General features: G+C 34.8%; 1 protein-coding gene across 8 annotated transcripts in view; it reads right to left on the bottom strand.

Annotated features, from left to right (window-relative positions):
* Positions 1 to 14,281, bottom strand: part of ELAPOR2 (endosome-lysosome associated apoptosis and autophagy regulator family member 2) — a 245,149-nt gene that overhangs the window by 98,537 nt on the left and 132,331 nt on the right. For all 8 annotated transcript variants that reach the window (XM_058425164.1, XM_032761192.2, XM_032761191.2 and 5 more), the window contains 3 exons: positions 7,793 to 7,973; positions 6,564 to 6,692; positions 289 to 379 (listed from right to left, as the gene is read on the bottom strand). In XM_058425164.1, coding sequence (XP_058281147.1) covers positions 289 to 379; positions 6,564 to 6,692; positions 7,793 to 7,973 — 401 coding nt within the window. The remainder of the gene's footprint in view (positions 1 to 288; positions 380 to 6,563; positions 6,693 to 7,792; positions 7,974 to 14,281) is intronic.

Below are 14,281 nucleotides of genomic sequence, written 5' to 3'. Positions count from 1 at the left end.
TGACCTCATCATTAAGCATCCAAGAATCAAAGTTACTGTAGCATTTGGACACACTATTGTTTAAATTTTTCAGCTTTATCTAAGTAATATATAACTAACATTTATAGTTTCTCAATCACTAATTCTACAGATATTCTTCAATATAATACATTACCCTGTGACAGCTTGTTATTTACTAAGTATTTTTGTAATATTAACATATTCCATAAAGTAGCCCTACTTCTTTATTTCTGTGGGGAAACAGGTGTGAGGATTCTTACAGAAAAGAATTAGAATTGTTTTCCTTACTTAAATCCTGGGATATGCAAGTTTAAGATCAGGTAATCATTGTCAGAACCTCCAGCCCCACTCTGGATATGATCTCCAGCCACCTCCCAACCTAGAAGTAATAAAAGTCATTTTTATTAATAAAAATTCCATTAATGATTTCCAACAATCTGTTTAAATAAGATAAAAGTAAGAATAAGCATTAGTGTTTCTGTTCAAAGTTAGAAATGCTACAAATGAATTCCCTATTTTTAATCACAGTTGCAAATTTCATGCCAAGGTAGATGTTCCAAGAGGAACCAAGCAACACATTATTTTGAATAAAAGATACTTAATGGGATAACAACAGTTTTCTCAATGAAGCATGACTTGTATTTTAGCTAGAACAGATGGTCTCTATCTACTCTAATATATTGAGATGAACAATCCTAGTCTTCAGGCAACCAATGTGCAATAGAAACTTCAAATTACTTAATAGAAAAGATTTGAGATCTGAGGTTCACTCTTATAGTTTGCTGTATTATTCCCTAATTTAACCCCTGTTCTGCATTCATTCACTTATTCAACTAGCATTTACTGAGTGCCAAGAACTATGACATGCACTGGGATAGGAAGATAAGACAAAGTCCCCCTCACTGAGGAGTCAGTAGAACATGAGAGACAGACACACACAACTGTCAACAGTATAGAGCTGTGCACAGAGAACCATTATGAGGTCCATCTTCTGCAAAGTAACAATCAATATAAACTGAAATGGCCACAGTACAATGAGGAAGAGAGGCCTCTCCAAAATAACATCAAGCAAGGTTATTAATTAATGGCAATACCTCAGCATTGGCATTTCCATCTCTAAAGAAAATATCAGTATCTGCTACTGCAAGAGGTATAAGAGAGAAACTAAAGAAGAGGCTGGTTCAGTGCTAGACTGACTTGGCGATTTTTGAAATGCTATAATCAACAATTTATACAGAGGTAATATGTTGACTATACATCAATCAAGCTAGTCTTAAAAATAATATGTACTAATCTACATACTTATAAGAGAGATGTTCATTGTTTGGCTATCTAATGTGGTTGAAAAGAGAGATAAGCAGGTATAGAATTCTAAGAGTTGAATAGACATAAAACAGTCTGACCCAGTGGGACAACGGGCCCTTGACTGCAGTGTAAGCAATATGAGAGGCACTTAGGTTTAAAGAGACTGTAAACTTGCAATGGGGATAAAAAGCAGAAGGATATTCCCACATGGAGCAATTCTATACCAAGAAAGGGAGGACTTTATGAAATGTTTCTCTCAGAACAACTCCTAGTGTTCAGAAATGCCATGAGGAGGGATAGAATAGCAGGGAAGGGCAAAGAAAAGAAGGCAGTACAAGGATGGTAAAAAGAGCTAAGTTTGGAGGATTAATACCCCCGCAGGAGGAAACAAACATTTCCCATGTTTGAATATCACTTGTTGAGAGTTCCCCAATGTCCTCCACTTTTTTCTCTGTCCTGAGAAACAGTGTCTTGACCCCTTTGAGACCTGGCCAGTGGCATGTCCTCTCCATTACCTGCAGGCTTGACCCCAAGCCAGGGCCTTGAACATTCCCAGGCACTGATAAACGTGTTTAGGTTGTTGTCTAAAATACTGAAAGAAACCAGCACCAGCCTTGAGCCAAACTCCTCAAACCCTGATCTCAACTCTACAACCCAACTCCCCTCATTCCAGACACACCTCAGTAGAACATTCCTTGTCTTACTGTCCATGATGAGGTATGCTACAGGCCCCTCGGTAGGTAAATTCCCCTAATAAATGCTTTGGACTGATCACTGTGGTATTTAGTGCTTCTTTGGTTGAAATCCCAACCGGCCCTGTCTCAGGACAGTTTAGGGAAGTACCTTTTGGGAGCACCCCTGCCAGCCACTTTTGGAGCAACTCCAGCCACAGGTTTGGCTGAACAGAACACTTGTTGTTAGGCGTTGACTATGTCCCTAAGAAAAAGATATGTTGAAATCCCCACCACCAATACCCATAAATGGGACCTTATTATTTGGAAATAAAGACTCCATAGATATAATAAAGTTAAGATGAGGTTATTAGGATGGGCCTTAATCCAAAATGACTGGTGTCCTTATGAGGGGAGGAAAATACCATCACAGACGTAGACACACAGGGAGAGGATCATTTGAAGACACAGAGACACACAGACCCAGAGGGAGGACGGCCCTGTGAAGATGGAGGCAGAGACTAGAGTTATGCTGTCACAAGTCAAGGAATTCCCGGGGCTACCAGAAGCTAGAAAAGGCAAGAAGGGATATTCCCCTAAAGGCTTCAGAGAGAACATAGCCCTGCCAACACCTTGATTTCAGACTTCTGGCCTCTAGAACTCTGAGAGAATACTTTTCTGTTGTTTGAAGCCACCCAGTTTGTGGCACTCTGTTGCAGGAGCCCTAAGAAATTAAACACTCATGATACCCTTAGCAGGAAAAACACCAAAGAGAAGAAATAAAAGAATCTACTGCTCTGAACCCCCTGACTCAGAACTCCAGACTGCCAACGTGAGAGCAGAGCTGTATGTGGAAAGACACACGCAGGGTAATGTACTGGACAAGAAAAGCAGGAGGACAATGGCGTCAAAGGGAAACCAGATGGCTAGTATCAATGTAAGTGCCTTAAGGGATAAACCATTGCTATCCAATTGAGAAATATGTGAGCCACACTTGTGAGTTTAAATGTTCCAAGGACATTTTATAATGTAAAAAGAAAGAAGTGAAATTTTAATATATTTTATTTAACCCAATATACACAGAATATCATAATTTTGACATGTCATCAATATAAAAATTAAGACTTTTTTTTCATATCAACCAGGGCATACCAAAGTCAGTAGAAAACCTAGGAAATACTGCCTTTTACTGTATCCTAGTTGTTATTTTTATCCTTTCTCAAGCATAAAAACTATATGGAACAGTGTCAACCAGAATGTTGATTTCAAAAACATTTACTTCTAACCTAACACCTAACAGCTATTATAATTTTTATACATTCCCTTCTAGTCTTTGTCCATAGGCACAGTTTAATAATGGTATACATAATTTTGTATTTTCTTTTTTCCATAAGAGTGAATCTCATATTTTCCATGTTTCTATGTATATTTTATATTTTAAGATTATTTTGTATTTAAAAATCATACTTATATTCATCATAAAAATTTTAAATTTTAAAGAAAAATTTAAAAGTTGAAACCTAAAATTACTTATAACTTCATTACCTAGAAAAAAAACACCATTAACATGCTGTGATGTTTCTTTTCACTTTCTATCAATGCATACATGTTTTTACATCACTGAGCTTTTATTATAGATAATTTTGTATCATGCTTTTATAAATTAACATTATTTCATAAGCACTTTTATAAATATTTCATAAACATGTTAATGACTGAAATAACATTTTATTATTCAGCTAAATATAATTTGCATAATTCACCAAATCACTCCCACTAGAGGACTTACCTACTATTGATTACACACCCATTTTAACCATTTGGTTTGTTTTTACCTTTAAGTAACATAATATAAACTATAATAAACATATTTTTGTAAAGCTTTTCTGTATATTCAATATTTTTCTAAAAAGGAATACCAATATTGAGTCAAATGAATATATTTTTAAATCAATATTCTATGTTACTATTCTGATTTTGAAAGCAATGAGTGTCTATAAGGCATATTAAATACAGTAAACCAAATTTAAAAATAAAGTAATTCATATTTCACATAAACCTCCCATCTCCAAGGAATAGCCTTTTAACATTCTTTTTAGTATTTGTCTAGTGTATACTTTTAAAATGTATAACTTAGATTTTACTATATAATCTATTTTCTGTTTTTCTTTCATTTAGCATGGCCTTCTGATTTTTCTAATCATCATTCTATCAAAAATATTACCCCCTTGAGGTAAACAGCAATTAGTTAATGGGTGCAAAAATACAGTTAAATACAAGAAATAAGATCTAGTGTTCAATATACAGTAGGGTGTAGTTAGTAATTTTTTGTGTTATTCAAAATAGCTAGAAGAATTAGAATGTCTCCAACATTAAAAAGATTAATGTTTGAGATGATAATATCCCATTACCCTTATTTGATCATTCTACATTTTAGAACATATCAAAATATCACATGTACCTCCAAAATATATAAAACTATTATGTATCATTAAAAAACCACTAAAAATCCTCTGCACATCTAATTTTAACAACTTAAAAATGTTACATAGCTATATCATAATTTTATTTAACCATACCCCATTATTGAAAATTTAGTTTGTTTTCTATTTTTCACTCTTATAAATAACTCTAAAATTAATATTTTTGTGCATAATTTTTATTTACATCACACTGTTTCCTTGGTATAATCCTCATAAGCGGTATTTCTGGCTTGGAGAATAGGAACCTTCTAAATTTCTGAAACATTGCCAAATTGTTTTCTGTACAACTTGCACATAATGATTGCATAATATTTCATTCCATTAGGGTAATATAACTTTTGTAAACATTATCCTATTTTCGGATATTTCAATTATGTCAATTTTTGTTGTTATAGATAAAGCCCAATGAACATCTTCATGAATAAAAACTAACTTGTCTCCAGCTTTGAATTCCTCTTAGGCAAAATTTTAGCACATGAAGATTTACTTCTACATACCTGTTCTGTAAGTGTGTGAAAATCAGACCAAGACTACATGAATCTCAAAGCACTCCAAATCATACAGTCAAGTTGGTCAAAGCACACTTGCTTTAACTCCATGCCTTAGTGGGTGACTATCCCAGGGGACAGGCTGCCCCTGTGCCTCTCCATTTCACCCTCGTTCTTGTGAGTGCTGCTCCTCACAAGGTTGGCTACTGGACCAGCCAGTCACAAAATATACATCACCTTTTATCTTTGTAGTTTTTACATTACTGTTTACCATTTCAATGCCACACACTAATACTGCAGAGATTTATACTTTTCATTTAATCATTGATCATTACTGAAAACTAAGCAAAATTTAAAAATAGACTCTCAGTAAATGAGTAAGCAAGTGGGTAAATCAAGTATTTCCAGAGTTTAAGCTATGAATAATTCCTCTATAAGATCCTATTAAAGTTTCAGATAATCTTTACTAGTAAGTGAATACACACACACACACACATACACACAAACGTATTAGTCCTTTTATAGAGTTATTCTATACCCTTGCCTTCCCAATCTTATTTTCCTAATTGGTCTTAATTTTCTTAATTTAAAATTCAATTATAGGACATTTTAGGAAAAAAAAACCTTCACAGTCAGGTAACAGCTATTATATCTTATTCTTTTCTCTCTGAGGACTTTTTAAGTGGGATTATTGGTAAATAAAGAAGACTAGCTCACATTTAATATATATACCGAGGCTTTGTCTTTTCGTCTTTCACTCATCTGTTTAACATTATTCAAAGACCTATTTGTCAATCTCTGTGCTTGTGTATACACCTCACTTCCTATGACTCAAGCTTTTTTTTTGAATAGATATTGATTTAAAACATATGTATTAAAAAGCACACACATACGTGTTTACAATAATTAAACATAATATAGAGAAAAGTGAGCAGATAAAAAACGCCAGTGAGGTTATAAGTAAAGGATGCATTTTAGTGTAAAGGTCTGTTATATACAATACCTACCCCTAGCATCAAGTTTAAAAATACATATATTCATTCAACCATCACATACTGCAGAGCAAGTAAATTCCAAGCCCTCTAGGCACTTAAAAGGTAAGAGCAAATACAATTCAACAACTGTTCTGTAGAACTCTGCCACATTTTCAAATTTTCAATAGGTAGAATTCATATATACTTTGTAAATACAATCATAGACTTGACAGGCAAGGGGAATTTGAAGTTAGTTAACCCCTCACCAGGGCACAGTGCTGAGCCAGACTAATCAAGACAGAAATCCATCATGCTACTCTTTAAAATGGTAAAGAACATAGATTTCATCACCCTCCTTGGTAAATCTATTCTGGCATTTATACCCATAAATGATGATCCTCAGTATCTACTTCAATACTGCCTAAAAAAATGCAAAATTAAAAGTTTGTTCTTGTACGAACATCATCTGGCTGTGACACCACATTTACTATTTTTATGGTACAACCAGAAGATGGGCAAGTAGCCAAATGATAAGATTAAAGTTCCTCATACCCATACTTGGTATGTTTTAGAGAGCTGAGTTCAAGAATGAATGATGTCTCTATTGCTGAAATATATCAAGTAGGCTGATTTTGAATTTACCATTCATTCCATCGCACTTTGAATTCCCAACATTGAAGCAGGAAGTTTTCATGTTGCCAGGAAGGACATTCCACCATTTATATTCAAAGCCAAGTGCAGGCTCCGTTCCTGCTGGACATGGTCTACATTCTACAGGAGACAAGTAGGGTCAACAATTAAAATTAAACTGTATCTGGACAACTTATACTTCCTCTGTTCCAAACACTACTACGTTACAATTAGCAGGGAGAGAAGTGGAAAAAAAAGATATTGGACTACCAGTTCCCTCAGGATGTACTAACTTTTTCAAAAGAAATCTGGAAAGAACAAAATTCTAGATATATTTTATATATATATATATATATATATATACACACATATACTTGACTAAAATGAAAAAGGAAAGGGACAGAAACAATATCTCTAAAAATAATTTTTTCCTTCATGTCTGGGAGTAGCTGCTAATACTTAATTACCCTCCATAAAAAGAGTAACTATGAAACAAGTTCAAGTTCTCCTGCATGTGACCTTAGAATCAGTTCTTCCACCTTATGAATAAAGAAAGATTTCACTCTTCCTATTGGTTATTCAACTTAACAGAATATTAATACCATTTATGAACAGATTAATTGAAATTCAAAATATTGACTATGTTGAGAAATGGTTGGGAGTTGAGGGGCTGGGAAAGTGCTGGGTTATAAATAAGCCTGATTTAAATTGACATCTGCAAAATTGAAAGAGAAGGGTCTTTTCCAACCATTTTTAAATGTAGCCACTTTGCGTCATCACATCAGTAAGAAAAGGAGTAGGGAAAGAAAATATTTCACAAATATTTATACCTGCTGCAAAAGTACTACAGAAGACATGTTTAAATGTCCTTCTCAATGATGATGAGCCAGATATTATGCACCATCCTACAGACAAGAAAATTGAGCTTCAAAAGGTTTAAACAACTTGGATGAATCACACTATTGGTAGCATGGGCGACATAGATTCAAATCCAAGTCAATTTGGCTTCAGAGTCCTTTTTATGCTATCTCTCAAAGGCTCTGGATAGTAAGTATACAACATGGCTATATTCAAGCCATCTATCTGCAACTAAAATATTACAGTTGACTGCAATTTTTGTCTACTAAAACTAAAAGAAATTCTGTAACCACTTTCCATAAAAACAATTTAGAAAATGGTCACAGTAGTCTAACAAGATCATTTTGCTAAAGGCCCAATTATTGGACCAATTGACATCCTACCTTTGGTTCCATCTGAAAATGTTCCAGGAGGACAGGGATGGCAAGAAGATGATCCATTGTTATAAAATCCAGGGTTGCAAGGCGGACAATCCTTCTTCTCTCCAGAAGGGGGCAATCTAATAGCATCTGTGAGATCCTCCCGGCAGATTTTGGGCTCTATCCACTTGTACATTATCTGTGTCTACAAAAAAAAAAAAAAAAAAAAAGCAAATCAAGTCATATAACATGCTTGTAACAAAAATCTTAAACTGGCAGCAGAGGAAAAGTACAAATGGTGACAGAATAGAAGGGCCAGCTGACAGAAGCTAAAACATCAGTGACAAAATGAGAGAAAAGAGAGAACGTTGGTGGGGAAATGACTGTTACTTCCACCTAAGCTATCGGTGGCCTTCCCTCATACACAGCATGTTCCTCATCATGAAATAACTCTTTAAAATATAGGTAACCTGTTTATCACCCTTACTCTTCTATCCATTCACTTACTTTATTCCATAGCTGACATAAGTTTCTACGCAGCAACTTGCTTTTCATTTTGAGACTTCCACTAACCTCTTCCTTTCCTCCAACAGCACATTTCATTATGCTTTGCACACAGCAATCACAAAAAGGTTATTTTTCAAAAAGAACACATCAAGATTCACATATCAATCCTGCTAGTTCATAATATTGGTAGTGTTTCTCGGAGTCTTTTTCAATAACCTGATGTTAGACTACAAGAGCTGTAGCTAAAATATTTACCCTAGAGGCTTCTAGGTCCTGATCCATGTGCTCTGAACATCATGATTAAGAAAACCTCTGCCTTCAAGGAGAGCAGTCTTTTAAACTCTGCCCTTTTATTCTCTCACACACATTCATTCACCCCCACACAAAGCAAAATATAAGAAAACAGCTGTAACTCAGCCAAACCCCAAAAGCCATTATTATCAAATTTTTATTCTCATTTTTAAACCAGAAATACCAAATGGGTTAGCCATTCAAAAACAAAATTGGTATGTTCAGTGGAGGAAAAGAGAAAAGGAATTCTAAATGCAAACGTAAAAATAAATCAACTATTTAATAACTAAATGCAGCATTTTTAAAAGAGACTAAAAGTTCCTTTTCTTAAACATATAATCTGCTAAAAGTATTTTTTCTCCTTTAAAACAACTTCTGCAATAGGAAGTCCACTATTAAAGCTGGGGAATCAAAATTAAAGGCAACTGTCCATAGCTATTTCCAGTTAGTAGAAAATCATGTATAATAACTCCTTTAGGCTACCCAATTTTATTCTCAAGTATTCTTATGGAAGAGTAGATTAACTTATCTGAAGAAGGAGGCTTAAGAAAATGATTTAAAGGTAAATGTCTCAAAATAATTATAAATAACATTTTTTCTTTTTACAACTCTCTTTTTCCACATTCATTTTATGACTTGCATCATGATACACTTTAACCAGCCACTTCACACACCTGCCTTTCTTACACCATCTGTAAAATAATGGCTGTTCCTGCTGGGGATTCCTAAATAATTGCAAAAATAAAGGGGCTCTCAATTCCCCTTAAGAAAAGCAATATAAAATGCAGAGAATCTAAGCAAATGAAACATCATCATATTGGGGAGATTACTTTCTTAAAATTCTGGTTTAACAATCATGGAAAACAAATTTCAAATCCTACTTAATTCACTAATTTGCTGATTTATTTTGACATTAATACAAATGGATTGCGTTATGTGAGCTACTGCACTAGTGAAAGTAGTTGGTTCCCAGGTGGGAGTGGGGGGCGGTGCTGACACCCTGTACTATGTAATCTTCTGAATCACTTTGAGAGGTAGGTATTGCTATCCTCAAGTTTATAAATGAGGAAACACTCCAGATTAGAGCTCTTAATTTGCCCAAAAGTCAAACACAACTAGTAAATGGTAAAGTAACACCAGTCAACAAGAGTCAGTTTGGTAAGGGTAAAAATAATAAAATATGCAAATATATTTTGAGAAGTCAGCTAACCACATGACTTTCAATACATGCAAACTTCTTAAAAATTAAAAAATGTACACCACTTTAAAATACTTAAAAATGTAGAAATCAAATTTCAAATGCTCTATAGTAAAAGTTTTATTTACAAAGCCTCTTGTTTCACATGGCAGATTGATTCTCTGCCTCTCTTTCTAATGGAGACAGATGCTTTCAAGTCTGGCTGACTAGGTAAAGATAATAATTAATATTAATAATACTTAGAACCAGAGGGCTCCCAGTGCAGATGAAAAACCAATAATCAATTCATTCTTTGGCAAGTTGAGATAAAACTATGAAATATCTTATAAAACCAAAACCCCAATAAAGCAAAATTTATCAGTTTATTATTAAGATTACAAAAGAGATCCAGTCTCTGTATTCATATATAGCATGAAAAAAACACATTTTTAAAAACACACAGAGGTATCAACTGAAAGCTGATTCTCACAGATTCTCATATAAAAACAGAACTCAGAACTGGGAGGACTAAAATTTAGGCAAATTTTGAGACTGGCTTTGTCCACGGTTGTCTGATTTATTTCAGTTGTCACTTCACAAATGCACTAAGTCTTTATAGATTAGCTGAACTCATCAGGGCTAAATTACATGTGTTTTTAAAAGGTCTACCGACTGACCCTAACCTAACTGCCTTGTGCTCCATGATGTTCTGGCTCAGGTGGTCTCAGCCAAGCAGGCAATTTCTTATCTCCCAGGCTGTCTCAAACCTTGATCTTTTCCAGTTGCAAGCCACTGGGCACTCATCATTTGTCTCTCTTGGAATTACCCACACCATGCTGCCAACTTGTATCTGACTCCTCCTTCAAAGCCATGCTCAACATGTACAGTTTTGCTAAGTAGGTCATCAGCCTGCCCAAATACATATCAGCATTCACCTACCTTCCTTTTCTATGAAGGCTTTGATGCTTTTCTCTTTTCCCATGTGTTTACCTCCTTCTCCTCTGATATGTTTTAGATTTCTGTCCCCATGCAAGTCTTATGTTGAATTATAATCCCCAGTGTTGGAGGTAAGGCCTGGTGGGAGGTGATTAGGTCATGGGGGCAGATTTCCCCCTTGCTGTTCTTGTGATAGTGAGTTCTCATGAGATCTGGTTTAAAAATGTGTGGCACCTCCCCCTTCTCTCTCTTCCTCCTGCTCTGGCCATGTAAGACATGCCTGCTTCCCCTTTTACCATGATTATAATTTTCCTGAGGTCTCCTCAGCCATGTTTCCTGTACAGCCTGCAGAATCATGAGCCAATTAAACTTCTTTCATTTATAAGTTATCTGGTCTCAGGTACTTCTTTATAGCAGTGTGAGAACAGACTAATACATCCCCTAAATATTTAACAGCTTTGACCATCTTCTGCCTTTATGTGGAAGACACCATGGAAATTTAACATTTTACTGGCAGTTCAGGGCTTTAATCAAGAAAATGTTGTAAAATTAAATTGTGGTGACTATACTAAAAACACTGAATTATACTCATTGAATGAATGAATGAATGAATGATATGGTATGAGAACTATTTCTCAATAAAGCTGCTTTAAAAAAAAGTGTTAAAAACAGACTATTAGAAAAATTTTATTTTAAACACATTCAGAAATCCCTAGTCTCCGAGAAATTCCATGTTCTCCCATCTTAGAAACGTAGGCTCTAAGTACATTTGACTTGCTTAAATCCTGTGCACAGAAAGGCAGATCTAAAAACTGAATCCCTTTATACCCTATTTTTAATATCCCCTATATCTTTGTCCTGCTATATAATTTAGAAGTACTGTGTTAACAGTCATTGAGCATTTGGAATAATTTGCAACACTGAAGATCATTAAAAGGCAAATAAAATATAAGACATTTGAATATCAAGCCACTAGCAAAATCTCTGTGATCTGGAGTTCACCTCTTCAGAGATGAAGAAGTTGTATAGCCTAATGCCTCCTGCTAAGAAGGCTCCCTTTTAAAACATCCTCCCTACCAGGCACTCTTTGAGCATCGGCAGAAAGTTCCCTAATCGAAAAAACATGCCATTCCAGTATTGGGCAGCTCTGTTTGTTAGAACATCACTACATCCCACTGGAATTTACCTTCTCTAAGTTCACCTGAGTTCTTCTTTTCTAAAATTTCCCTTCAAATACTTGAAATACCCTATTAAGGAAATTCTCACTGAGTACCTACTATGCATAAGACAAAGTACTATGGGAGATTCAAGAATTAGGCAAACTGGTCTGAAAAAGGTTGTAGTCTAATACTGATAAGACAGGTTCACAGCTACTATAATGTAAAAACTGAAAAACATGAAGGGGATACAAAGCACTACATTTTGAAACAGACTATTTGAGTTAGAATTCCAGACCTGAGACTAGCGATGACTAGCTATGATCATGGGGAAGTTACTTAACCTCATCAAGCCTCAGTTTTCTTATCTGAAAACTGGGTACAGGAATGCCTAAATTACACAGATGTTGAAAGAAATTAGAGGCAATGTTTGAATATGTATACACATATATATACACACACATGCACATATGAAGAGAGTACGTTCACAAATATGGAAATGATAGCTGCTTGTGGTATTAACACTACCGTTACTGTTACAATAATTACTGTCTCATCATCATCTTCTCCAAAAGAAACATAAAATGCCATGAGTGCCCAAAGGAAAGATATCAAATCTCTGTAAGACAAGTAGAAAACATCACAAAGATAATCATGATTTTCCATCCTTTGCTGTCTTTCCTTCTACCCAAAAAAAATATTTCCAAATATTTCAATCATACTTTATACAAAATATCCTGGCCTCTGTCCTTTAGATTCTTCCCCTTTTGTCAAAATTTTCTCATACTGTATGCCAAAGACAGAACACAGCACTCAAAATGTGATAATCACTCATTCATTTACTAATTCTCACTAATTCAACAGACGTTTCACTATCTTCTATGTGCTAGGTACTATACTAGGCTTAGAGGTTTTTTTTTAATGCGTAAGAACCAGTCCCTGTATACAGGAAGCTGAGAATCTGGTAAGGGAAACGATCAAGTATTTGTGATAAAGTGATCTTTTAATCTATAATCTCTATGTAAGTATCAAGAAGGTATGTGCAAATTTCCATGGAAATTCTCAGTATACCAAGACAATCTTGCCAGACCTATTTATGATATTTAAGAGTATATGATTTCTATGAACCTGTGAAAAATCATTCTCTTTTTATTCTGGTAACCGTAACCATCTTTTTCTCATTGGGAACTGATCTGTGTGATGCTGAAAGGAACTGGGAATTACAGAGTTTGGCCTCCCCAGCTACAGGAATTTGCAGGTGAACTAAGACATCCAATCAAAGTATCCAACACTCCTGGTGAGAATTATTGGTTGGCTATGGGCTCATGATTCAAGCAAGGCCAATCAGAGTCTTTTCCGAAGCTTCAGTCAGTGTTTGTAGTATCAAGAGCTGTGAGGATAATAGTGGCTTGGGTGGAGATGACAGTGAGCATCTTACAACACCAGAAAGGGCTTGCCTGAGAAGGAAATCAAATTGAGCCAAGAATATTAGCATTACACAGCAAGAGAACATCTTAAAATAATTTGTTCTATATTGACTTCCCAGTTAAATGAGTCAACAGGCTCCTGCCTCCTCCCCTCTCCATTCCTCAGTTTTACATTGGTTTGAGTCAGGGCTCCCATCCAATTTCTGAAACATATTTTTAAAATTCATTACTAGAGAATGTATAATCATCCCCAAGCACCCATTGAAAGGAAACATGTGAATCATGTCTCACAATAGGAGGGTGGCGGGGAGACAAACACTGCACAGGTTACTCTGCCTTAGTGTAATACCCAAAATAAATAAAATCTTAAGTCTTTTCTGTTTACTAGCTCCCACACAAAAATAACCTTTTCTCCACTCCTTTTTGTAGTGGATATGAGACAACTTTTGTGGATATGATACACAAATGAGAAACTTGCTGTTTTTAACCATGAACAGCTTAATTGAAAACTATTCTTTGTATTCTTGTGGGGGAAGGATTTTCCCCACTTTAAATAGCTGTTGCATTTTTTATTTGGTGATCCAGGTCTTTTAAAGCTTGGATTTCCCTGGAAATCTTCTTTGCAAGTAATTATTTTCTCTTTTCTCAGCCCTTTTATATCTGAGAGTTTCTTTCACACAAATAAATTGTGATTTTACTAATTTGAGCTCATTGTTCAAACACACTGGAGTCTTTCTGAATCTTAATTTTATCATTCTTATCTTTATTGATTCACAAATTGATATACATATTCTTAATGTCTTTATGAAGTTAATCATTTTTAAATAAAATGTTGAAAATAACTCATCTGACTTATATTCTTCTTTGTATGAGTTACAGTATGTATAAATGACTTGCTATATTTATATTCCTATGGCAAATATATATATAAATATATCAAATATATATATACAATACTATACTCCAAGTTGATATTCATTTATCAAATCAAACATTTTATATGTGATTCTTCAATTAG

Source organism: Hylobates moloch, unplaced genomic scaffold (assembly GCF_009828535.3).
Source record: "Hylobates moloch isolate HMO894 unplaced genomic scaffold, HMol_V3 SCAFFOLD_1, whole genome shotgun sequence".
Taxonomy (NCBI): domain Eukaryota; kingdom Metazoa; phylum Chordata; class Mammalia; order Primates; family Hylobatidae; genus Hylobates; species Hylobates moloch.
This window is presented reverse-complemented; position numbering and strand designations above follow the sequence as displayed.